At 39.3% G+C, this 26,376-nt stretch overlaps 1 protein-coding gene across 1 annotated transcript in view; it reads right to left on the minus strand.

Annotated features, from left to right (window-relative positions):
- Window positions 1-26,376, minus strand: part of arrdc1b (arrestin domain containing 1b) — a 40,865-nt gene that overhangs the window by 9,906 nt on the left and 4,583 nt on the right. The window contains exons 2-3 of the mRNA XM_030436362.1: window positions 9,660-9,770; window positions 4,263-4,313 (exon numbers count right to left, since the gene is read on the minus strand). Of these exons, the coding sequence (XP_030292222.1) occupies window positions 4,263-4,313; window positions 9,660-9,770 (162 nt within the window). The remainder of the gene's footprint in view (window positions 1-4,262; window positions 4,314-9,659; window positions 9,771-26,376) is intronic.

Consider the following 26,376-nt stretch of genomic DNA (forward strand, 5'->3'; position numbering starts at 1 on the left):
TCTGTAAATACACAGGATTCTTTTTCCTTTTATTTAGGTGGGGGGGGGGGGGGGGGGTTACTTATCATTCATTTATCGTTATCGAGGTGAGTTGCTCAGTATATCGTGATGTTGATTTGAGGCCATATTGCCCAGCCCTAGCAGCAACCGAATGAAATTCACCATTACCTTGAATAAACTTGTGGATTTCTCTGGGTTTGAACATTGTTGGATTCATTTAGGATAATGAAAGTGCACCAAACAAAATGTATTACAGATATAGTTGTTTGTTGTTAATTTTAATGCAGCATTTCTACATACTATATCTTTAAATGAACACATTATTTTACAAAAGATTGCAATAATGCAATGCCCTTCAAAAAGTTGGATTCATCAGACTAAAAATTTAATAGATTATACTTTAGAATGTTACTAGTAGGGGGAAGACAGAACTGGATTTGTCCTGATCCACGCAGACCTTTATCAGAGCTGTCACAAGATGTAAGTCCTTCAGACTGATTTCTGCACATCTCATCTTGCATCGAAAGGACACGGATTGTTTATGTGACTCAAAGGACAGTGAACAAGAAGAAATGGGGAGGGAAAGTGCTTGAGGGAAGGAAATTTAAGGAGAGGGAGGTAAAAATAACTATTTGGGGAGAAAGCAGCCAGACAGACAGATGGAGAGAGATATTCAGAGCCAGGGGAGACAGGAAAAAACCCTCTTCCGACAAGTACAATCAATTTGCATATAAATTCCCAAACAGGATATACAAAAAGGTGATTAATGAGTTGTCAAAATTAAAGCTGAGCCACTCTCACCATCACAATTCTAATGTGTTCCTTTTTTTCCCCTGCATCCTCATTCAGATGTTAATGTCAGCTAGGCAGGCAGCTGCTCCAGGGACGAGTCTGCTGCTGCTGTCAATAAGAATTAACCATGAAAGGTGGGCTGTTGTTGAATTGTTGCAGACAGACTGACAGGGGACAGACTGAAGCACCAGGCTGACTTTCTCTGGGGACACACCTCAGTGAGCTGCTGGTGGTTTGTGAAAGTGGCAGAGGATTGTTTAGCCTGACTTGTTCTTTTGAGCTCAGACAGAACTTCTTCTGGCTCTTTAGCTGCTGTTTTACTTCAAGGTGCCAACTTAGTTTCAACAGGAAGTACCCCAACATCATCTTTTAAGACTTTCAGTAAGCACTTGATTTGCATTTTGATTTGTAAACAAGATCTTGACACCTGTGTTAAATCTGGGCTACAATACATTTGTTTTCAAAGCGAGAATAATTCATGGTCCCCTCAAGATAAATTCTACTGACATTTCACCGAGGGCCACCATGAGGTTCACAAAATGTGAGCCTCATGGTGTGAATTGCCTTTTGTGAATTGCCTCAACAACTGCGGAATGGACTGCCATGACATTTGATCTGGACAGGAGCTGTCCCGATACATCAATATTGATGATAACTGTGATGTCTGCTACAATAAACAAATGATAATATTGTGTAAGTTATGCAGCACCTCTTAAATCATTTCTTTCACCTTCCTTTCTCACTTTGTCATAGCAGGTAGCAGTAAAGCACCCGAACACCTGTTGCCACCCACCATAACACAGGATAAAAAAAAAAAGAAGAAGACACAGTAACTGGCTAACTAGCTAACTAGCTAACTAGCTACAATAATACAACAGTGTGTGCTACCTTGGGGGAGAAAATGACAGATGAAAGTGAGACGCTCTACCCGCACCCATTGTGCAAGTTTTTTGGAATTCATAAAGATGTATTTGATCGATTGCTGATCTGGCTTTAAGGCTCTAAGCACTGCTGTAGCTGTAGACTCAGTTTGATTTGGATGCCTAAGTTATGTATAAACATCCCTTCACCAGCATTAAAATGTCTACATTTCAATATGTATCACTTCCTCATTGAAAGTTCAAATGCAGTAAATGACATGCTGTTGTAACAAAAAAGATTATATGAAACCTTAATGTCTGAAGAAAAAGTCTTTGGAATTTGGATAAAGTCTTTATCCAAATTTGGCGCAGTTTACACACCAGACATCTTATGACTTATTAATCAAAAAATGATCATTACTTGTCAACAACTGTCAATTTGCGCTTAAGTTCCACACGCATAACTCCACTAAACTTTAAAATTTAGATCTTGACTTCAGAGGCATACAGATCAAGTAGAGAAGGATTTTAGTAAGTGAGGTAACACTTTATGTGATTTCAATAGGTTTGGCTTTAAAGCAGCACACATTTCACACAGTTTGTCTAGCAGCCAATAAGACCCCCACAATACCAAATTATCCAGTTTAATTTCAGAAATCGGCAGTTGGATAGGAGGATAGAGATGTGAAGGCTGCTCTTGACGGAACTAGATAACCAGCTGCTCACCAGTTATTCAGTTTTTATTCTGGGTATTTGTATGAAAACACGGATGCTTAGATAGTATAAAAAAATGCTCATTTACAAAGGATAAAAGTTTGAGGCACTCTATTAAAGTGTATCAATTGTTTTCATCTCCTTTGTTCTGTTGTTATCTCTATTCTCTCTCTTCCTGAACTTGTATCTTGTGTCGGTTTGGAATGAGGCCATCCACCATTTTATCTAACCCTATTTACTCCTCTAAGCGTCCTTGTACTGAATTTATCTCAGCCTACGCCTTCCTCTTCTCTTTGAATGTCTTTGTTCCAGCAGTGAGAAATCATCAGGCAAGAACAACACCTGATGCATCCACTTCAGATAAATGAGCTGGGCTCTGCAGAGGAAATTATTTTAGTCCTCCCCTGTACAGCTTTGTTCAACGTACTACAATGAACTTTTAACTGGTCATCAAAGAGTCTTAATTAAATACTGATACCCCAAAATGAGCTTTAAGTTGAATCAACACCTCTCTAAAACAGTTTCAACAAAACTGAACATCATACTCTTCTCATACACCAAAGCACACCCTTTCACACACTGATGGCAGCTGAGCTGCACAACAGGAGCATACTGGGGTTCAGTCACCTGCTCAAGGACCCTGTCAGGAGCTGAAACACAGCTGTTGTGATATCTGGACTGTGCTTGCCATAGTTGCATTAAATTAAAATGCTTGAAATACTTTTTGTGTTGGGTTTGTATGAAAACAACACTGAATCATTAGTGTCAATGTAAACAGTCAAACAAACATTTAAACAAACTTCAGGTCTCTATCTCTCCATCCTTGAGTAGCTTCTAAATTCCTCCTGACGAGGTACTTTTACACTGCATTACTTGGTCACTCCAGATGAGTTGGTTCTGTACATTCATCCATTGGCGCTTCTTTGATTACAATAAAATGAAAGGTATTTACTGGGGATCCTGTTTCCAGGGGACTTGTCACAGATGTGAGATTTTGACTGTGATTCTCTATCAATGTACATATATTTGCATGTTTTACCATGTTGACATGATGACATGTTTTCTACACATCAACATATGTCAAAGAGGATAGATACCTCATCAGCTCATCACATCAGGTATTTAAAGGGTGGCTCATTCCGTCTAAATACTTCATAGATATTCAGGAGCACATGTGTGTGTATGCTGTACCAACAGGGGGCAGTAGGAGACACTTGATTCTCTGCTGAGCCACTTCTCACTTGACAGTAGTTAACATGCCCTGTGCTGATGCTCCCGAGTCTGAAGGCCTGATAGGAGGGGAGGGCAAAGCATGGGGGCATGAAGACCAATTAAACAGTGACTGCACAACAGGAGAGGGAACTAAAAATATCCTGAACCCCCCTGTGCTTCAGCCCACGCCTCAGAGAATGTTGGATACTAGACAGACAGTGTGTGATTGCCCTCACAGGTGCAGAATGTGGTCATATGATCTTTGTCTTATTTGCACGTCATGGTGTTGTAATTTTATGTCAGGCTTCAGGAAAGATTTACTCAGATTTATAATGTGTTTGTAATTGCTGTTGAATTATGATGCATTTTCCTGCTGCGTCACATTTGGCATGCTCTTCTCAAGTCTCTTAAACATTAACTGTGTAATGATCCTTCACACACTGCGTGGGTGCGGCTGCTTTGTGTCAGAGACAAAGGATTTTAGGCTGACCACTCTGTAAGTACACATGCCAGGAAAAAGTCCAGCGCTATCAGAGGTTATCACACCTGCATGCTCCTTCCACTGACGTCATCTGGGCCTCTGATAAAGCAAGTCCATGGGAAAACTATTAGAGGAACAGAGGCCGCGCCTCTGACATGGAAGAATGAGGTTAAACAGGTCACTGAAGTTAATCTCAAACTCACCTGGAATGAGAAACTGGAAAGGGAAACTGTGTTCGCCTGCTGCCAGAGTTCCTGTAAAAGAGGAAGTTTTATTAGCTTGACGATAATAGAAAGAAATGCTAATGACTTTTACAGGTACTCATATATTGATAGTCATCAGGATGTCGGGGAGTGTATTTATTTAGACTTTGTATATCTTGCAGTAAAGATCAGATGTCCACGTGAGGCCCCCTGTCTGTGCCGCTCACCTACTTTCCCAGAGGGAAGGTGTTTCTGAAACAAACAGGCTTTGCTGTTCAAAGACAGCTGAGCCGAGATGTTCCTTGCTGCGGACAAAACAAGCGACTGAAACCAATCAGCTGGTGTCAGAGGGAGTGATAAACTGTTGGTCGTGGTTCCTGGCAAAGTTGGAGCGTTTCTCAGCAAAGTTAATCAATGACTTACAAGCACTGGGAGGACAGCAGTGATCGACCCAAGACTGAGTGCATTCTTCAACGGGTCATTGTGCCAAGATGGCGCTTATAGATTAAAGGATAAGCCTTCTACATTTTTGTTCTACATTTTTCTTACTGGCAAGACAACCTACCCTGTCTGCCCAGCAACTTCCAACTTAAGACATAAATCTTTAGAAACTGCTCTCACATAATTAATCTTTTTTTTTTTTTTCAAAGGCTGAACAATTCCCTAAAAACAGCTGGATAATGTAGTCTGTAGCTAATGTTAATTTAGTACTTTACAAAATGACAGAGGAGAAAATATATCTGGCTTCGGACAACCAAAGATTTGTTAACAATAACAAAAATATCAACAATAACCATGCTAATTCTCTCAAGATGTAGGAATTAAAAATAATTCAGAATCTAATGCAGGAGGAACGTAAAAAAAAGTAATAAAAACATATTTTCACACTTTAAGAGTTCAATCAAGCAGCAGTGCAGAAGAAAATAAAAACCCTTTGAAGTGCAACAATGTCAGTCTGCAAACACTGTATTTCTGATGTTATCTGACAACACAGGGTTAAGTGAAGCAGCACTTGCTGTGTTTTCAGAAACACATGTGACATTCTGGGGACCTCAACAGGAAGTGCAATCGAGTATGAGGAGGTGTCTGGGACCAAAACAAACTATGTGAAGCACATTTTCTTAGATTAGCAATGTGTATGATAATAACCAAGCACTCCGTTTGCAGTGTTCAGATATCGCACCGGTTGGCTACAGTACCCCACTCACAACCCAATTTCTCCTTCTTTCAGTTGGATTTGTATTTTTTGTTAGCTTACACAGAAACTAGATCCATATTTACTTTTTTATTTTACTAATTAAGGCTCTATAAACACCAAATGTTCTAAAGTATGTCAAAGCCTGAAATAAATTATATCTAATCCAATAATTTACTGCACTTCTCTTTGTGTATTCTTGAAAATTATTGAAGGGCTTCCAAAACAACTATATTTTATCACACTCATATCCACTCATCGAGATTCTGCTTAAAGGCTGCATTTTTGTAAAGACCATTACTCATAGTTGTTGACTTCATAAGCGCCGTTAAATGTTTAACAAGAGCATAAAAGGCACCAATAAATGCCTTTCCATCCATGTCATACTACGAACACCTTGAGCCAGCCTGGTTATTAATTCTCTAGATGCGCTGAAGGCCCAATTAAATTCTTTCAGACAGCAACATGTCTCTCCTCATTAGGGACGGGCACAACTTTTTCCGTTGGTCTCAGTTTCCTGAGGGGAAGCACTGTGTGTTCATTTGCATCATGTTTACTGCTTGAGGAAGCAGTCATGCAACAGCCACTTTGTATATTCACCAGCAGAGTGTAGAGCTTACACAGGGGCAGAGAAACACTGTTTGAAAACACGACGAACGAAGGATTGAACCCATCTGTGTATAGATTGGGTCCCAATAATCCTTTTGTCCTAAAAAAATGAAGACTGACTGGAGATGCAATGCTGCTGGCAGCCTGGCAACGTTCCGATCTTCTTTAACATCTCCATAAGAGACACAATGAATAAATAAACTTGTCCACATGATTTCCATGGTGCCAGTGAAAAAGCTTCAAGGGAGCTGTAGTTGTTTGAATGGCAACAAATGACGCTTCCTTTCACTTTGCAAAAATACAAATATTTCAAGGTTTTCTCACTGTCGTGGTAGATCATTAATTTATCTTAGCATATGAGTAGTAAATGACTGATTGCATTGAGAACAAGCGCCATCAGTGGTGTCAGGCCCTTTATAGACTCTATATTAATTTTCTTTAGTTGTGTTTTATGCCTCATGTTGTCTGAATATAATTCAAGAAAACATAAAAGACCTTCTACGTACTTTAATGTGCTTTTAAAAGTCTGTTTTCATTCAGAACTGCGAGTCCCTCTCAAACATGATGAAAAACAAATAACGTCTGTGCAGAGATGTGTAAAGATTAATCAGTGGATAATCTAAAATATTGAAAACACATGAAATGCGACAGTGAGTCTTCTCAAGCATGGGCTGAATATAAAGCTGTCTGTTTCCCAAACAAATCTTTAGTTAAACCACAATCCAACTGTCACAGTGAAATCTTTATTCCCTGAAGGTTATTAACTGAGAGCAGTGACAGGATGAAGAGTAGACACTGACATCACTGGTCTTTACTCCTCCAACCGTCAAGCATCTGTGGCATACCACATTATCAGTCAGCCAAAGTGAGCGTTGCTTGCTTTGTGCAATAGTGTGTGTGGTGTGTGTGTGTGTGTGTGTGTGTGTGTGTGTGTGTGTGTGTGTGTGTGTGTGTGTGGTCGCTCGGCCCTTGGGGGCAGAGCAGCCCATTTTTGGAAGAGAATGGGATACGGAAAAATGACAGAGATAAAGGAGAGCTCAGAGGGAAGGTGTCTGATGAATTATTTATGTCTTCCTCTGTTTTTGGAGCGTGGTTCGCCTGGTGTTTTACTGAACACTGTTTGTATCTGTGAACTAAGATGCTGAATAAGTTTTAGACAACTTTCAAAGATATATATATATATATATATATATATATATATACATATATACATATATACATACATATATACATATATACATATACATATATATATATACACATATATATATATACATACATATATACATATATATATATACACATATATATATATACATACATATATACATATATACATATACATATATATATACACATATATATATATACATATATACATATATATATATACACATATATATATATACATATATACATATATATATACATATATACATATATATACATATATATATATATACATATATACATATATATACACATATATACACATATACATATATATATATATATACATATATATATACATATATACATACATATATACATACATATATATATATATATGTATATATATATGTATGTATATATATATATATATATATATATCTATATATATATATATATAGAATCATATATATATATTATATATATATATAGATATACATACTACCTATATATTATATATATATCATATATACATATACTATATATATATATATATTTGTGTATTGAGTAAGGTAAAGTGTTTGCACATCAGAAGGTCTTGTGGACAGGTGTGTCAATTCACCACAGACAGTAAAAGAGTTGAGGTTTGATATCCAACCCAACTCTTTTCTTTCATAAAAGTTCTTATAATTTAATCAAGGTAGACCTTGGCTGTAAGTTTACTACATATATTTCTACTCTTCTAAATAGTCCTCAGACACCTGTATCCATGCATCATTCAGAATAAAGCTTATACAGTTGTATGCCAACAGGTATGTTGCTTTGCGAGGCAGGTGTGTTCACGCCTGTGCCTGTTTGTTGGATCAGTTTGAATAATCTGTGCATGCTTTGGTGCATGAGTTCCACTTCCCTGTTTGGTATATGACAGAAGAGTCCTGATTTGAATCATGTACAATAAACAAAGCAGTTTTAATAACATGTATAAACGACCTTGGGCCATAACAATGGCATGAATTTGTTTGCAGAGAGATAAGAAAATCTCTGTGAATAATTGTGCAGGTAATATGTTGGCTTCAGCCAATTCATTTTAAGTAGCAATGTTGAATACATGCGTCAAGTACATTTCATATATCTATACGTATAAATTTAATTATTGCTTCTTGGGACTTTTGCATTAACAAGCAGTATTTTAATGCTTTAGCTGGCATCTAATCCTAAAGACCTCCTCCTCTCGACTAAAAACACAAAAAACTGTAGATGTACGTCTCTAGAACCAATGTTTGCTTTGTTCGTTCTTGGCTACTGAAAACATCATAATGAATATTATATTCAATTTCGGCCCCCGAATCCTATGCGCGGTGCCTTCAATCATATTTTTTTATGTAAAGTTATATAATGCAAGTTAACTAGAATGTATAGGTTTCATAAATGCAGTGGAATAAAAAGTACAATAATCCTAGCTGAAATGTAGTACAGTACAAATATAAAGCATAAAATGAAAACACAAAGAAACATTTCAGCATTCTACTTGATTACTACATACCAGTATAGCACGTAATATTACAGGTGCATACCACATGTTGAAGGACACAGTCCTGTTAGTTAAACATTGAATTGATTCTTGGTGTTTTTACCAGCATGGATTACATGCTCTAATGACTGCCATTAACTTTCACAGTGGATTTCCCTGTACAACAGATTTCATGCATGCATGGCACATTTCACCTTCTGGCTCTGGGCGGTATCAGCATCGCATACAAAAGATGGAAGATCACGGTCACAACAAAGGCCCAGTAAGCCTTCATTTCCGCGGGTGAGCAGGGCTTTAGTGCATGAGGGCAGGATGGTAGCCAGATAGTGGGGGAAAAGATCTAAACCTGTCCTCTGTAGAGCATGTCCAACCTGATGACCACGTCTCATCTCAGGGAGGCAACATGCAGAGAGGCAGACTGGATGGGACAGTTACTCTGACTGATTGAGGCTGTACCTCCTCTCTACAGGACCAAAAAAACCTGCTGCTGCCGCTGTGAGATTAGGCCTGTTGCAGCAGATTTCCCATAAACCTAATGAGGTGAAAGGCAAGAGGCTTCAGTGTTGTCGCACAGTTCTGTTATGGCAGGGATGTGTGGGCTCTGACATTTCAGTGCTCTCAGAGGAAATGGATAAAACCGTTTGTTCATATATTGGATTTCAGCAGGGAATATACAGTCACGTGCGCTTAAAGGTGTTGTGTTGCGCAAGGGCTACACAGGTGTTTAACAAACACCAGTTCACTTTTAGTGTTTGACTTCCAGGCAGCCATTGGTTTCCATTCTCTGTAGCACACATGAGGTGAATGATGTTTCTTAATAGTGTACACAAATATGAATGGAGATCAACAGCAGCCAATGAAGTAAGAAGGTTGTCTGCTGTTCGGTCCTCACCTTTGTCAGCAACGGACAACGTACTGTTGAAGTATTGCTCCTCCAGGGCCCATGAGCTGTCATTCATTTTGTTGGAGATCCCACATGAGCCCTGACAGTTCACCTTGATGGCTGTGAAAATAGGACAGAAACAAGAGTCAATCTATTGTCATTGTAGGGCTGCAACCAATGGTTGTTTTCATTATTTATTCATCTGCAGATTATTTTCTTGATAAGCCACAAGAGCCAAAATGTCTTGGTTTGTCCGACAAACAAAATCCTTTTGGATACTTGCCATGTAAATTGTCTTTCTGACTTTTTTTGTCAAACTCTTTCCTGTAGTTAAGTGTTGAACTTTGTCTTGTAAACGACGGAACCCTCCTCTCACAATCGTTTTCTCAACTGATGCTGGGAACACACCTCCATGGGAATCACCATTCACATTAATATCATTTGGAGCAGCAGTCAGTTTGAACACCTCAGTGTGAATAATTCAGAACTGGCCAAATAACTATTGGCCTCTGGCAGTGTTTGTGTTCACTCTGCTATTGTGGTAAATAATCACAGCAGGTTGTGTTTGTGTCAACAGATGAAAGAGGAGGAGTAACTTTATCTGAACGCTGTTGTGAAATTAAAGAGGTCACTGTGAATAAAGACCTGGAAGCATCAGGTTTGACTGGTCACAGCACTGACTGATTGTCACCTGCAGCGTCACGTTAGACCTGCGTTTCAATGGGATGATGATGACGGTAATGCTTGTGAATAAGCAACAGGTTGGATAAAGCTGATAATACAGAAGAATGCATGAATGAACGTAAAGGGATGCACAAAGACATTTTTTGCCCTTGAGCTGTTATAATGCCAAAAAAACATGATTTTGGAAAAACAAAAACTGAGAACAAGCACAACAAGGACAAGGAGCCGTTAAGAGCAGCAGCTATGCACTCTGTGATGCTTTGTCTGTTGCCCTGCCATTGGATGAGGTTAACCGGTGAAGTTAAGCATCTTGTTCCCCTGTGCGGCTGCTTAGGGTACAGGAAATGATCATCTTCTCACGCTTCATTCAAAGATCCGACAGATAAAATAATGTCAACTCTACAAAAAGGCCATGAAAAGTTCACAGTGGTGCCAGCCAGGTACATTCTGTGATAGACACCGGTTAACCAACAACCAAAAGAGCAGCAGAAACAGCACTGTGCAGTGCAAACTAGCCTCTCTCTGTCATCCCTCCTCTCTCTATCCCCCTTGTCTCTCTGTTGATCTGTCTGTGAGGAAATGAAAACTCTGATAACACACACACACACACACACCCACACACCCACACACACACACACACACACAGTGACAGAAGCCAGGGGATTAAACAGAAAGATGGCCCAGCCTCAGTATTATCTCAGTATTCCGATAAGCAGGCAGGCAGGCAGGCAGGCAGACAGACAGACAGACAGACAGACAGACAGACAGACACATGGATAAGTATAAATGTTCAATGTCCCAATGTAGCTTCTGAATGTCTTCACTTCTTTCTTTCATTTCTAAGAATACAAACACTTTATTTAGCCTCTTTTGTTCTTTCCTCAAAACTTTTTAGATGTATCAGGGACTCACTTTGCCTTCAACCAAACTGCTGCACAACAACATTACCGCCATAATATACATATCCAACATAACATGAACAAAACTTAAACCAGGCTATATGTAACAAGAAAGGGTAAAACATCTCACCATAACACCTGTACTTGACAGTAATATTCACTAACAGGCACGGTATATCTAATTGTCAATGCAAAGTGTGGATATATGATATATATATTATCATTATGCTGACATAATGCCAACAAGTGCAGGTAAAATGTTTTTCTGTGTTCACTGCCTTTGTTTAGCATGTTAGCATGCACACATTTACTAAATATCACTAAATCCAAATCAGCTTACAGCTCAAGTTAAACCATTTGGTCATAAACCACACAGTATTGGAGATATTAAATGGCGATTAAAGGATAACAAAATCATTCAAATAAGAAAAGTCAGGGGATTACCAAAGTCAGTAAGACTCATTTTCTAGGGGTCATGAATATCTGTAGGTATTGTCAAGGCAATCTATCAAACTATTATAGAGATATTTTTGTCTGTCTTAATACCAAGGTGCTTCATCACATTGACGCAAACATCCTGCTGATCCAATATTGCCATAATGCTGTCCTTCTCATAGATTTGCACCATTTTGCCACAATGGTCTAATGGCCTAGATATTGGGGCTTGCTGCCTCTAAAAGATTTTTACAAACTGTCTACCTGCTGTCGTTGTCCAACAATTCCATGACAGTTGGCTACACAGACACAGAATCCCGACATGGTTTTTGGCACAACCCTCAAAGATTTCTGGTTTTATGGGAACATGTCTAGGCAAAAAAGCAGAAACAAAACCTGAAGACAGGCTCTGGAGTAAAAAAAAAAAAAATGAAAAAACTGTCATGCCACAGACTGTGTTCCACCAATCACAGGCCCACACCCAGGCAGTATCCTGTGCTGGCATCACAGAGCACACACACACTCACACACACTCAGAGTGGCAGATGGCTGCGCTCTCCACACCGGCAGGACTGCTGGCACAGTTTGGGGGAAGGGGGAGGGACCTCTGCTGCCGGTAAAAACCAAAATCTGCAGCTCACAAAACCAAGAGGTACCCTTCAGCCATGCGACAAACGTCCATTTATTTGGTCATTAATAAAACCCTGCAATCTGCCCCTCCAGCCATCTGCCTCATTCATGAGGAATAATACCTTTATACTCCACATTAACACGCCGTGTGAGCTTTGTGGAGTCATTACACTTCACAGAAGCAACAATGTGAGTGTGAAGTACATAAATAAGACAGAAACAGAAACCATTACTGTGACAAGTTATTGTTTACAGCTGTCCGTTGTGGAAAACTAAAGAGCTCAGCCCATGAAATGTCAGCACAGAGGTAATCTCTTAATATCCCCACCAGCAGCAGCAGCAGCAGCAGCAGCATCAGCTCCAGAAAGAGCGGCTGTAGCAGAGCTGAATAGTGAATAGTTGTGTCACCTGAGACGGCCTGCTGTGGTAGCTACACACTGGCTTGTCTGTAGCCGGATAATGGGCTGGCCTCCCTACAGACACATGGGATCACATGGACCAGAAGTAGAGATGATGTATTTGAGGACCTGCACATCCAGACACACATGGAGGATGTCATAGACACCATGAGGACGTTAGAAGCCCCAAACATAAACCTGCGCTTTGACCTTGAGCCTGGTTCTTGTTGACCTCATGGGTTTTCGCTGATGTTACTACTGGTCTGTACCCTGTGTGACTAACTGAGTCTTTCCCATTCGCTCCAAAGAATTATAGAGATTTACCTACATCAGCTACTGTTATATTAATGCATATCCAGAAATGAAAAAAGAAAAACTAAAAACAAAAAAAGGTTCAGTATTAGATTATAGTTAGTACGTTTAGTATAGTTTCGTAAAAGTTTACGGTAATAACATATTTTGAGGGTTAGAGTAAAATAGTTTCAAATTATAATGAGATATTTATTTCATAACGAAGTACACAAAAAGATTAGTGTTAGGTGTTTTGACATTATCACAATATACTTTTGAGTAATAAGAGGATCTATTCACGTTATTAAGAAATGCAAATGTATATCGTTTTTTGTTATAACAATCAATCGATCTTATTTAAAAACATTTCACTACAAAACAGGATACTTTCTCTTATTATTAAACATTTTATAATGTGAAATGTTTCATGCTATAACCATACAAGTAATTATTATTATGTGACACCTTTTATGTTATAACAAGAAGTTATAAAATCAAACATCTGATGACACAAGTTTTAACATAAAATCTTTTACATTTTAACAAGACAAACAGCATGTTGTTGAAACAAGAAAAGTTTGTTGTTATATTGTGATAACTTTTTATGCTGTAACATGACAATTTCTTTTTATAACATAAGAGATCTTGTCATAACAAAACAGTTTTCTCGTTATTACATAATACTGATTCATATTTCTTTTTCTGACAGAGCAACAAAAATACTGTATTGGTTCCCAAGTTGGAACTAAGAGGGCTACAATTGCCATGTTATGTACTGTGTTTTGTTATCAACAGTAAAAATGTAAATAAAATAAAAAAAATGGTTTTATTTACACTGTGTATTGTGTATTAACCAGTGTACTGTATAGTAGTTTGGGCTGTATGATGCTTTCGCTATGCGTCATATATTTATATCAAAATGAGATCAAATACTAGATCAAAAGGGTTGGGAACCCCGGTGGTACATAATTATTGTAGCACCAGTATTAGGACACAGTGGTGTGGAAGAATCTAATAGTGAGTAAAACTACAATATGAGTGGTGTTGTCTATACTTACCACTGAAGCAGTGACTCAAATGGGACTGTTAATCCAAAATATCGGCTATCAGTAGCCTTAACTGTATTTCAGTTAAGCATCTATTCTACTAATCTATTCTCACAAACCACATAAAAGACCGAAATCCTGCAGCTAAGTTTCCAACTTGTCTACCACACACCAGCGGCTTTGGATCACACCTTGCAACTGCCAGCACAGGAATCTACACCAGGGGCCGGCTCTCTACAGATAAAACCACAGCCTGAGGGAGGCTGACAGTCAGAAGCAAGAGAGAAGCCAGCATCAGAGCATGCTCTGACTCAGCAGCTGCCTGAATGTGTTGCCAACACACTGGAGTCTGTCAAGGTCCTCTACATGGTTCAATGAGAGTGTCTGTAGGCGGAGACGATCCTGGTTCTACTACTACTCATTTGATTTTGCAATTAGACTGTGTGGGCAGACAGATTCAGTAGAGAAGATGCAATCAATAGTGCTGCCAGGTCTCACTGCCTTAACGTGACTGCAGTGTTTTATTGTATCAAAGGTTTCTCTGATGTGGGCTGGAACAGAGTGTTGGTGGGTCATGGAGGATGTGGGTTGGGAGTCGAAGGTGTGGTGCTGTTCAGTAAGAAAACAACTCAGGAAGATGATCTGGTTCGCGCCATTGTGCATAAGTATATCCTGTTTTTGAGTACAGAAGAGATAAAAAAGTCAAACAGAAGTGTCATGAGATACGAAACAGACTTGGCAGAGGAAACACCACACCTCTTTGTCTTGTAGTGTATCAGAGCATATCATCTTGCTCATACACAGCTTGTTCTTGTTTGAAATTTGTTGATCCTGGTGCATCTACAATACCACTTTCGGGGCTGAATCTGACATCACAATTCTACTTTTTTACACCATACTTGAAATTGAAAATACATTTTTTACCTCCGCTAAGTAGGTTATGTATTCAGAGGGATTACACACATGATGTTTTGGGTTGGCAATTGGCCCAAAGACTTCCTAACTCTATTTTTCAATATGGTTTAGCAGTTATGGGACATTTAAAATATATGGCTATCACATTTGATATCGGATTAAGCTTGACTGAATTAAGGACTGTTGGGCCATGTTTGAGGTATGCACTCTCATGAGTGCCATTCTAGTTTTGTTGTGTGTTGTCTGAACACTAACAGCCACAGAAGATCTTTGCCTGAATAAAATCCTGATTTAAATTAAGAAATATCTGATTAAACAATAAAAACAGAGGATTGTGGATCTGATCAGGCATTCATGCCAGCTTTTGGTTTTACGTGACAGCTTTGATGCTTAATGCTTTTGATACATTTGGTCATTCAAATACCGTATTTGGGTTCAATACCCAGCCATACTTAAAGATTACTGCAGTTAAATGTGTTTGATTTTTGGGCCAGTTTCACTAGTGGATGTTACCTTAAAAATAAGCAAGTAGTTATAGTTATACATAGTTTAGTAAGGCAGGGGTGAGGGATTCTGGTAAAAACTAGTTCATTGTTGAGTCTCATTTCCACTTTGTCGGTATTGGACAACTAGGAACTAGGAAAACTTTTTCTCCAGAATACCTCACCCCTCATTTCAAATGTAGAAGTCATTATTTTCTTCACACTTTTTGGTAATATCATTGATGTACCTCGAACCTTTCTCTTCTACCTCTCCCTATGTGGGAATTTTGTCCTTTGGGGCATAACTAGCTGAGAAATACTGTATGTGCAAGGTAAGCTATCCAGACTTTCAAATGTATAGCTTTATATTCTGGACCGAAAATCATGTTTTAAACTGGTACACATTTTACTAGTCAACGCTGAGTGATATATTTTGCTTTAGCAACAGCTGTTTCTAAACTGTGTATGTGGGATTCAGGGAGTGCTTGCTGCCTGTTACATCAGGAAAAATGAGTCAGCTTGGGGGTTGGTGGGAAGCATGCAGGGAAGCTGACCTGATAATGACAGTTCCTTATTTACAATGATTTCAAAGAGGTCAGTTTCAGCTGACGTCTGGAAGCACAAAAGGAGCCTCAGTGAGTTTGTTTTAGGTCTGAACTTTACAGGAACAAAGCAGGATGAGGAAATCCATGACCTCTCAGACAAAACAGAATTGTGTCTTTACGACTAGGATTTCATTCTGAAGTGGGTCAGGAGGAGTATGAATGAGATTAGAGAAGACTGCTTGAATGAAATGAATTGATCAGCATTCCTCACATGCACTTAAAGGCTCTTTGGATGTCATTTATACATTCCAGTATAATGAGGCACGGCAACTCCCAAAGCAGTTATTGTGTGATAAGACCCAATTGTTTTAAATGAGGCTTTTGTAGAAACAAACATGCAGCCGATGCAGCACTTTCTCTGTTCTAGTAACGTAAAAGTAAACTGCAATTGAAGATATGATTTGGTGGCAAATGCTAGAGTAACTTTAACTTATTAGTAGGGATGTAATGATGCATCGAATTTCACGATATCGTGATAATAAAATGCTGCGATGCCACCAAGGGACCATGGGAAACCCATATGAATGACTTCTGTTATCTGTCCTTGTTGTTGTATTGTTCTGTTTGAGCAGAGGGAGCATTCATACTGCTCAAGAAGACAGACTTATTCTCTAAACACTGCCTACTCCACCTATGACTTGTTGGCTTTGTTGGTTGCATTCTCTTTAGAGTGCCAAAGTCATGCCCCTTCCTGTGGACCACATGGGACCTTATTTTGGTAAGTCAAGAAAGTCGCAGTTGGACTTAGAGAAAAGTAAAATATATTTTTTGTGTTGATCACTTGATGAACTACATATTCTCGCTCAAAATACGTCACCAAAACCAACACGGCTGCCACCTTGGCATAGAAAGGGTCATCAAAAAGAACAAAATCACAATAAATCTGGCCATATTGACAACTGCTGTTAAAGGACAGTTTGTCCGTTCAACGAGCAACTTGATATACAGGACCAGCTCTACAATGTTTAAGTTACAGGTTTTGGTGACCATTCAATGAGACAACAACACAGACGCGACTGTCAGCTGTCTTTATAATTAAATATTTTTCGAACACGTAAAAAAAGTAAAAACTGACAAACATCACATGAGTAATTCATGGCACAATTCCAATGGGATTTAAAATGATTAATCCCATTCACTACCATACAAAGTTAGGCGGAAGAGGCGGGACTTTGGCACTCTTTGCCTCACTCAAACTGTGTTAACTCACACAGGCTTCGGTATTGTCTCTTCACACAGGCACACCGACCTCTAGGCTCATTCTGCGGAGCCACTTTGCGCTGCAAGAGCGACTCTAGGCTTGTTAGTTGGAACTAGTGGGCCGCTGCTCTGCCACCCAGCACATGTGCTTTACCTAAGGAGCCCCAAGACACTGCAGCTCTGACAGCCGAGTGGTGTGTTTCCCAGCGGGGGAAACCACAGCTGACACTCCGCTGCATCAGCTCCGTCGCAGGCCGTTTGTTTTTACGAAGCAACCATGAGAAAAACACCCCATTAATACATATAGACAACCACTGACTTCCAAACACTTAAAAGATTAATTTTGTGTATGTGACTCTAGTTGTGAAATATGTGTATTTGTCAGGCCCCATTGGTCCATTTTTGATGGACAAACCATCCTGCACTTTAAAGACTCATTTTACCACGAGGTCAGCTCTCAAACTGAGTTTCAAGATAATCATTGTTTGATTGCAGCATTAAAGCTAGCTGTGAAGGCCAGAGAACAAAATGCACTGGAACCTTTGTTCCCCCAGTTTTTCTATAACCCTTCGTTAAAAAATATTTCATGTTTCTTCGACAAACTCCAGAGGTCACAGCCTTCACCCTGTACCACAGGACATTCGAGTAATCCGATGCTACACTTACTACCTTCATTAAATCTTTAAGCGCTGCAAACAATTAGTCCGGCTCTCTTTTCCGACCTCCCCCTCCCTCGTCTCCTTTTTAATGCCTCTCAGTGAGACATGTCAAACACGGCCATCTGATCTTATGATCTATTACCCCTGACTGTAAGGGAATCCCCTGCAGCAGAACAGAGCCTGGGCTGTTCGTTCAGACACGTCCTGAGTTACCTCTGTTAGATCAGTGACAGACAGAAACCCTGCTTTGAGAGCTGCCTCAGTGAAAGGGAAGATAAAATTGATGCACGGCTTCATGCCCTCTATTAGAGCCTTTCAACCAGACAGTCTCAGGAAGCAAGAAACCACAAGAGCAGAATTCAGGAACTACACTCGCTCCACACCTCTAAACGTTGCATTAGTGCATCTGTGTTTGTGATTCTAACACAATTCAAGAACTAAGAAGATTTGGCAAATGATCATACAACAGTTGGAGCCTGCCATTGTCTTTTGCAAGGCCTGTCAACTGACCATGTCAGAGGAGAGAGAAGACTCAGTAACTAAGTACATTTACACAGTGTTTCCTCTGTAACTGTTTTAAAAGGAGCAGTTGCAAGAGGTCATTTTGGTATTTGTTCCCCTTCAATTCTTGTTGGTTTGTTGGTCTGCTTTTGCTCATATCTGGTTATGCTTGTTACCAGCCGCATCAGCAGTGGTTGGTAATGTTTTCAATTTGTGAGTCTGTGTGTGTGTTTCATCATGACAAACTGTGGTCCTTGAGACACAGAAGTGTTTTTGAGTACTTTAGCAGGTGTTTATATGTTTGTCTGTCTGTCTGTGTCCAAACCGTGCAAGATATAGTCACAAAACGTACAGGTCTGCAGTGGTCCCCAGCGCCCGAGTGATCCTTTACACCCCTGGCCCACATTTATCAGATCACTGTAACCCAGTTCTCATCTACTCTAGCACAGCTGGCATTGTTTTCATTGTTGTCTTCCTGCCTGTCTGTATGTAAATGTCACAGTGTCAAAGTGTAGTTACGAAAATGAAGGCTGTCTTCAAAGAGGTGTGTGGTCTCATAATAATGTACTAATGATTACTGAGTAGTCATTGTCTCTGGTCTGTTTTTGTTTGTTATCTAGATTATAATTATTAATTTCCCCTTTTATCAAGCTGCTGTCGTCCAGAGGAAGAGGAAATACTGTATACATCCAACAAAACAATTCAACCCAACTGAGCACCAATGGGGGATTTTGAAGCCACATGTGTGATAACACTCTGTACCGCCATCACCAAACCATCCGATACCAATGACTGTTGTTTATCCCGGCAGGAGTCTTTTACTTTGAGTTAACTGAGAGAACCTATGACATTGGCCATGTCAAACTCATCACTGGTTGCTGATGAGCTATGCCCACTCCAGTAGGATCAGTAAATGATGTTCGCAAGCAGACTACACACCACCTCCTGCGTATGTTTCCATGCATGTGTAAGAGGCTTATCCCTGCAAGAAGTTACATCATAGAACAACCAGCAGACATGTAATCTGTGCTCTGCACGTTTCATATCATGCCACAAATGCCCACAACATTTCACTGCATTTGCCTCAAATTCAGACACACACTGCCTCTGTATATCAGGACAACAAAACATATACCACACATTTTCACCAGGCTTTCTTTGCATGAGATGTGTTTGACAAGAAGTGAATTAATCATTAAATAATCATCTGAGTATTTCTTGATGTTTGTATTAGGCTTGTTGGTTACATGCTGTGTAGACACTGCCTCTTCACCAGCCTGGGGTCACTTTTGATGGTATCTATGTCAGCAGTGAATTACATTAAGCATTGGCTTCTCCTTTGCCGCAGTAAGCGGTGTCCTCAGTTGACCGGATCTCATTTTCCTGTAGTCAGATAGAAAGCAGTATAAAATACTTTTTCAGATGAAGATTTAAGAGAAGGGTGGACATATCCGAGACAAAAGGAACTACTTTTTTTGGTAAATGGGTGTTCTTGAAGTTATTTCCTTAGTCATGACAGTTGAGGCCACAAGATCTGACTGCGATGAATCATAGACCGAAGTTTAGTCAGAAAGTTCAACAACTCTGTATCATATTTTTGAAGTTGTAAAATCATTTTGTTGAAACAGGCCTTCTGCCTTTGTATCCAGGTAAAGACTTTAGATATATTTACTGTGCTCCAATCTACAGTCATCAGCTTTGATGATGCGATTAGTCATTTAGTATCAGCTGAGGCCCAACAGTGACCTTCAGACCTCACTGTAAGCATCACAGTTGCTTTTATGATATGGGTGTGTTTAAGCTGCTACAGTGTTTTCATTATTTGCAGAATTGATACCTGAATCATGAGCGCTAAACAAAGACTTGGGCTATATGGGCTCTTATCTAACTTTTGGACACATTATCATGGACTTGCCTATAACTTGTAAAGAAGGATTTTGCAGCCACTGCGGTTGTTTCAGAGAAGGCTGACATGGAGCAAACACACCATATTATTGACGTACACAATTTTAAGGGTTTTCATGTGCGGTGACCTTTTGTTTTCCCAGTCAACAGTAACAGCTGCCAATGGCCCTGGTCTTGTTTAAAACCATGTCAGAACAACAGACCTGAAATCTGCTGTCTCCAATGAGCTTAAAAACTGAGAAGAAACAAACACATGTTCAAACCATAAATTATTGGTCATTTAAGACTGCCACAAACATAAGTTCCCACGACTAAGAAACAAGTGCATGCATGTTGACGCCCATATCTTGGTTAAAGTAGTGACAATGTCACAACCACAACTCTCCAGTTCAAGTCAGAAGTCAGGATCTGAGAAAAATGGAAGTTACATTGCTGAGAGGAAGCAGAGAATCTATGTTTGTGGAGCTAACAAATGTCCTGACGAAACAAGACAAAACAATATTGAAAATAACAATAGAAAAAAAATGCATTTCATTATTGATTAATCAATTCATAATTGCTCAATGTTTACAGTGAACCACTGAAAAAACATTAAGTGATGTCTTTAAGATGACAAGAGACACTTTTTTTTGCTTCGACTTCTCATTATGAAGTAAATGTTGATTCCATAGTAAATGTTTAGATTGGTTGCCTAGACAATCCAGTCAGGCTGGCAGCTTGGCACCATTTCTACTTGCTTTCACAGGTTTAGAGAGTGGTAGTGAGGAGGGGAGTTGTCTGTTTTCACTTTAAATTGCTTATTTTGTTCAACCAACAGTCCAAAACACAAGAATATTTCATTTAAATATGATATAAAATGCAGAAAAGTAAGAAAATCCTCATTTGAGAAGCTGAGCAAGGGAATTCTGGACAACTTTGCTGATTAAAAATGATGATTAATCAACATTGCTGCTGATTCAATTTTCTGCCAACTAAATCAATCATGTGATTGTTCCAGCCTTCCAGTTTTTTCAGTGAAATTGAAAATTATGCAAGTAAGGGTGACGCACAATGCAATCTTAATACTGTCAAAATAATCGCAACATGACTTTTTTTTGTTAACCATATCATGCAGCCCTAGTTCTGATGAAGGAGCAAGTGTTGTTTTTAATACCTCTGAATGTTCATCCCTCTGTTCTGTGAACCAAACTGACAACTATCCCATCAACACTGTTCCTCTGAGCTGACAGCGCTCTGAAAGCAAAATACATGCATGCGTCAGTCACAAGTAGAAGCAATGATTGAACGAAAAAACTATGGCAAAAGACAGGCTTTGTCTAAAAATGTAGGCAAGGCTGTCTCGAAAGATGTAATGATGATTGAAACCTCTACTGGATTGTTTCACAAAAGCTGGGCCAAACACACACACCACACACACAGGTTCAACTCTAAATATGGGCAATAAAAGTTGGAATATGCACTGAGTTATATCCTGTGGTTTCTCAAATCAATTCTCTAGAACATCCACCCAAGCCACATCCTGCCTGCCTGCTGTCTTTACAAAGCCTACATTGCACAATTAAGTTTTCCTTTTAAAATCACCATTGCATTAATCTTGTTTAATGATAAATCAAAGCTGCAATAACAAATGTTTGCCCTTTAGCTCAGAATAATCCATGACTAGCAAAAAAAACCCCACACATTCTTGAGAAGTAGTAACTGACTTTATCTGTCTTCTGCTGTTAGTGCTGGGCGGGTCAGAGTATGGTGGTGCTTATCAGACCTGACTTCAGCTGGAAATGAGAGCCATTTAAGAGAAGCGCATTGTACATATAGCTAAAACTAAAACTATGACAAAAAGGAGGCTAAAAGCTTGAGGGTTAGTTGTAATTGTATATGATTGTCTGCAAGCGATTACTTTCTCTCTCACTACATACAGTCTTGAATGTGGTTATTTAAAAATATTAATGAGTGCAGCTTTAAATCAAGTGTGGAATGAGATTATCCATTTACCATGTGGGCCTGCATGACCACATTGCGTAATATTTCACAACATAACAGTATAACCATAAACTAACTTCTTATCTCCCAGCTGAGCGTTCTATCTTTAGCTTCTTTGTTGGCACTAATCAACGTTTTGTTCCACTACCACTGACGAGTGACATCGTCTCTGTTAACTCGTTTTACACAGTGTAGGAAGTGGGGCAGCTTTTCAGAGAGAGGAAGAGGAGGAGTGATCATGGGTGTGCCTGTGCTTATCAGGGGCAATGAGACAGAATCCTCTTATAATAGACCTAGATAACCAGCCGAGGGGTTGGGATGACTGTTGATTATGGAGGTCAAAGGATAGTTATTATTAACATGACTAAGTCCAAGGGGAGAGGGAACAGCTGGTGCCAAGATTTTCCAGCTGACGGTGCCACTTCCATGGCACAGCACAGTGACCGATGAAGTACATGTGGATCGATGCCACCCACCCACACTGAAGGGCAGCTGGAGAGAATAGAGACAGTCTTAGTCACTGCTATTCTCACTGAGTAATCATGTGTTACGTTCCTCATTATTGGACAAAAGACACCAAAGTCAAAGGGATCAAAAACCCTATTGTTTCGGTCGACTTCCATTTTTCATACTGAGTAATCCTTTATGACAAAAAAGTCTAAGAGGACAATAGAAACAGAAGACAGAAAATGGGTACTAAAAATGCAATCAAACACAATGTAGTGATGGCAGTTAAAGGTCATGGCAGCTTATCAAACCACCCATCATAAGAGGAAAGAGTGCCCTACAAAGTTAAGTCTGTCTGTTTTGTTTTTATTGTAATATCCTGCAATAAAAAACAGAACGTATAAGTAGCATTACCACCAGTACCAACAGCAGTAATCACATCTGAAGTACTAGTAGGAGAAGTATTAGTATCAGCCATGAAAACATTTAACACAATAGATTAATGTTATATCATGATCTTATTTGGAGGCTTAAAATCCTGTCCGCAGGATGCGTCAGTCCTCTGGTTTCAATGAAGCTTTTGTGTTTTTTAGACAGGTCTCTTATCACTCGCCCCCTGGGCAGTGATGTCATGATTTACTCAGGCCCTTGAGTCTAGACACTCACACGGGAACCCTGGCGTGCAGTGATGTCTTCATGAGCCAGAATACAGAGATACTCATACACTGCATTCATTGATCTGTGCTGTATCCATTTCACCTCGGTTTTCTTTGGATAAATAGTGAGATCAGTCACAACAGTGATAAAAAGGCTGCTTAATCAGCATCAAACCACTACTCCAAAGAAAACAGTTGTGTCATGTGACGTCCATGAGTCTGACTCCCTGTCAGTTCCTGCGACTGTTGCCGCAAGGATCGAGATTGCACCTAGATTGTTACCTCAACCACAAAAAGCCCTCATCTAACTCCATCCACAGCTAACCATAACCTACACATTAACATTTCTTTTTTTTGAACATATCCCGACCAGAGGTTTTACTTCAAACAAGTAAATTATCAAACTAAGGTTGACAAAATACAATAACACAAGGTGTAGAAAGGGAGAAACAGAGTGTACACATAGGCAAGCATGTATAGCCCAAGGAAAAGGCCAAGGTGAGTTCAAACCGCTAACGACCCACCCATATCAGCCAACTGCCGGCTGAGATTGCCAGGACAGCCTCCAAAACAGGTGTAACAATATACACAGCAGCAGCAATTACACTGAGAAAATAATAAAAAGGATGTCAGTCATGGACATCACAGATTAAGACAAGATGCAGGTCTTAAAGTTACAGAAAGTGTTTAGATTTTAGTTGAAACGACAAATAATTTAAAGAGACTGCTTCACTAACAGTAAACGCTGTCTTTCCAAAATCCGTTCCTTAACATCAAAACACTCAAGCAAGTTAAAACAGGTACTCCAGCAATTTTCCTACTGCTCTTCAATGAAGTCGGCTGACTTAATGTCACCAAAAAAGGTAATGATCAAAATCAAACAAATGACCTGAATTGTGTGAAGAATCTTTTCCCTCTTTTCTGGTGCATCTGATGCAAAGTCTTTCTCTTTGAAAACAAAAAAAGAAGAAATCCCCAAAACAAAACCCTGTATAATTCAAATACAGATTTGGATGACCATTACCATGGCAACGGTGCAAGCTTTAAAGCTTCGAACCATTGGGGTTAGCCTTACTAATGGCATAGCTAGGGTTGTTTTCTCAGACTTTAGAGAGCTCCCTACACAGCCACAGAACACATTAAACAGATGTTGTCAAAGAATAGTACTTCTCCTAATAAGTAAACTGATCTTCATATGTTAAAGTAGGAGTGTGCAGGCTGGTGTTCCAACTAAGGTGAGATGCTGTGTGTGGCAAATAAACAGTGACAGGTCAGATTTGTAACTTTATACCTACATTTGATAAATCAAAGGCTTAGGTTTATGTTTATCAGTCACATTATTTCAGTCAGTATAATCTGTAATTTTTACAAACCAAATAATCCCAACATTATTTAAAATTCATAAAGAAAAATGTTTATTATTAAAATAGATATTTGTGTAAAATTCTGACTGATACAAGTAACAGTAACAGGACGGGTTAGTAATTTACTGACAATGCAAAAAAGCAGCTAAAACAATAAAGATTCATTTAAAAAAGTGTCTCTAACGATGTGATTCACTTTCAGCAAGTCAAATTCAAGACAAAAACGAAACAATTTTGAAGTGTGTGCGCGCGCGCGCGTGTGTGTATACACATGCTTGTGGCCAGCTTCATGTGAACCTAAGGGAGGTCTAGTCTTGTTTACATAAAGCGGGTGTTTTGTGTTACCGCAGATGATGATTGGGTTACAGTGAACTTTGTGTTTCTGCTGTTCTGAAAAGTAAACTGAGACCACCACTGTCATCTGAGATACAAAAGAACTACACATCTATCTACGCATGCCAGGCATCCTTAGATATACAATGAAGAAAAAGATAAGTAAGACTACACACAGGCTGGAAGTCAGATCAGGTGGACTTTCACTTGAAGTGATTCATTTCCTGTTAAACTCGCTGCTAAATGTACTTGCCTCACGCTGCAGTGCTGTGCTTCTCATGTTTGAGTGTTAGAGCCTGATGTAAACTGTCAATATAGGTATGTCCCAGGTGAGATAAAATGTCTATACAAGCTGGAACCAAACAGCAACATCTCCTGTATCAGGTGTCTATACGTGCTTTGAAGAGCCAGGAAGCTTTGCAGAAGACAAGAGGGGACTAAACAGACAGGCTGGCTGCCCGCTACCTCAGATCTATAACTCATCACCATTAACAGAAGCCCCTGCTTCTCAGTGAAGGTGTTTTCTTTCGATATCCCAGATCAATAACATAAAAAGTAATTTGCAAATGACATATCTTTAAATTGTCACACATGTTAATATACTAATATTACAAATAATGCCAGTCTAAAGCAAAAAGTAAAAGGTTCTCTGTATGATACCACCAACAATCAAGAAACCACAGTACTGTTAAAGTTCAAGAAAGACTGTGGATATATCAACTCAAATATAGATGAGGAGGGGTTAAGGTTAGCAAACTAAAACAAACGTATTTAGGCAGAGCAGTGAATGACAACATGCTCAAAATGAAAGTGATACAGTAACATGCTGATGTCCATCAGATAATCATCACTCTAGTTTAGCAAGTCTGTATGCCAAAATTTGCACTAAACCCAAAGCAAAACTGAACAGTTCAGGGATCACCACAATTACATTAGAAGAACTAGAGGAATAGTTAATGAGAAACAATGTATGTCTTTACAAAGTTTCACAGCAAGGCCATCGTGCTGGGCACCTCACAATTCAATTCTGATTTAGATTCCTCTTTCAAAACTCAGGAGATAGCTTAGCTTAGAACAAGAATACAATGCCATGTTTACGTCGGTTACATTTCACCATCCCATTGGCCAAGTCCTCCAAATTGTTCCAGGCAATCAGGTTTTCAATTTCCAATTAGTGTCTTTTTGCATTGAGACATTCTCTTTCAAGAGAGAAATGCAATGCATTTAGAACCTTTTTTTTCCCTACCCTTAACAAACAATAAGTCATTACCATTCACAAAGCCATCCTGTTAGCAT

This window comes from Sparus aurata, chromosome 12, assembly GCF_900880675.1.
Source record: "Sparus aurata chromosome 12, fSpaAur1.1, whole genome shotgun sequence".
In the NCBI taxonomy this organism is placed as follows: domain Eukaryota; kingdom Metazoa; phylum Chordata; class Actinopteri; order Spariformes; family Sparidae; genus Sparus; species Sparus aurata.